This window comes from Brassica oleracea, chromosome C9, assembly GCF_000695525.1.
Source record: "Brassica oleracea var. oleracea cultivar TO1000 chromosome C9, BOL, whole genome shotgun sequence".
Lineage (NCBI taxonomy): Eukaryota > Viridiplantae > Streptophyta > Magnoliopsida > Brassicales > Brassicaceae > Brassica > Brassica oleracea.
In genome coordinates, this window is record NC_027756.1 from 24,708,495 (window position 1) to 24,710,097 (window position 1,603).

The 1,603-nt window shown below is 50.1% G+C and overlaps 1 protein-coding gene across 1 annotated transcript in view; it reads right to left on the reverse strand.

Annotated features, from left to right (window-relative positions):
• Positions 1–400: 400 nt before the first annotated feature.
• The window catches only part of LOC106314631, a 1,765-nt gene continuing 562 nt past the window's right edge, over positions 401–1,603 (reverse strand). Inside the window, exons 2-4 of the mRNA XM_013752473.1 lie at positions 1,423–1,598; positions 723–1,307; positions 401–673 (exon numbers count right to left, since the gene is read on the reverse strand). Coding sequence (XP_013607927.1) covers positions 401–673; positions 723–1,307; positions 1,423–1,598 — 1,034 coding nt within the window. The remainder of the gene's footprint in view (positions 674–722; positions 1,308–1,422; positions 1,599–1,603) is intronic.

A 1,603-nucleotide genomic window follows, 5' to 3' on the forward strand; every position in this document is an offset into this window, starting at 1 on the left:
GTATTGTGTACCTCGTAGCGTTTTAATAAAGGTACTTTTCACACTGGTACTCTGGGGACCCCGATGCGCCTTAGGCTGCACAGGGGTTTTAGGTAGTTGTGACAGCATACTCAGGCTTGCGCATACCCATTCCTGCTTTATGTCTCACACCCGTTTTGATTCTTTGTGGGCGTGCCACTGTGGTCATGCCACTTTTGTGAGGGTTGGCCAGGATCGGAGGTCTCTGGAGACCTGATCCAGCTCGTATGCCCCTTTAAGTATAATGATTTCCCCTCTGCTTTTATAGTCGGAACTACTTTATTATAAGCTTTGTCCGGAGACGTTTAGCATACATTGGAGTAGGAAATCATAATGCTTAAATACTATATAGTAGAATAGAAATCATGATCCGGAGACCGTATTAAAATTGATAGGCTTTGAGGTGCAGGGCATTCCAGCAGTTGGGTTGAATTTTACCATTGCTATCTTGCAGCCTGTAGGCGCCTGCTCTACGCACCTCGATGACTTTATAGTGTCCTTCCCACCCTGGGGTGAGTTTCTCCGTTGTTTTTTCTGCTCGTCGTAGAACCCAGTCCCCTTGCTGGAAGGTTCTGGTTCTTACTTTTTGTTGTACATCCTGGCGACGTCTTTCTGGTAGGACCAGTTTCTCAGCCGAGCGGCCATCTGAGCTCTTCTGGTTCGACCCACTTGGAGAAGTAGTCAGTGACTATCAGAAAGAAGACCTTCTGCCCCGGCGCCATAGGGAATTTCCCTACTATATCCATGCCCCATTTCTTGAAGGGCAATGGTGAGCCTATTGACTTTCGGTTCTCCGGAGGAAGCTTGGAGACTGGAGGGTGCCTTTGGCATTGATCGCAGTGCTTGGCTTGTCTGTCGGTGTCGGCGGCCATCGTGGGCCAATAATAACTGGCCCCTCTGGCTCTGAGCACCAGGCTTCGACCGCTAGAGTGTGATCCACAATCTCCTTCATGTAGTTCTACAAGGATTCTAGCGGCCTCTCGGGGTGTGACACTCCTCAGATACGGACCAGAGAAAGATCTCTGGTACAACTTCTCATGGGCGATACAGTACCTCGCAGCTTGCTTTTTGATCTTTATGGCCTCGCCACGGTCTTTCGGGAGGATGTCGGCCTCCAGGTACCAGATTAAGGGGGTCATCCAGGTTTCGCCTTCTTTGACGGCGGAGACCTCCTCTGACGTGGGTTCCTCCATGGTAGCTGGCAATTGAACCATGAGCAAGGGGATACTCATCTGGCTATTCGTTTCAAGGGAGGCCCCTAGATTAGCTAGGGCGTCGGCTTTTGAATTCTTGTCCCAGGGGGATTCGAGTGAGCTTGCAGCACTTGAACTTCTTGATTAGTTGTTGAGCGACCGCCAGATACTGGATCATGCTGTCGTCTTTTGTTTAGTACTCCCCTTGTACCTGGTTGATTATCAGCTGGGAGTCACCAAAGATTTGGATGTTCTCTGCCCCCATTTGATGGGCGAGGGTTAGGCCTGCGATTAGGGCCTCATACTCGCTTTCGTTGCTGGTTGTTTTGAAGTTGCATCTCACTGCCCTTGAGGCTGTGTTCCCTGTTGGCAAGGTAAGCACTATCCCTACA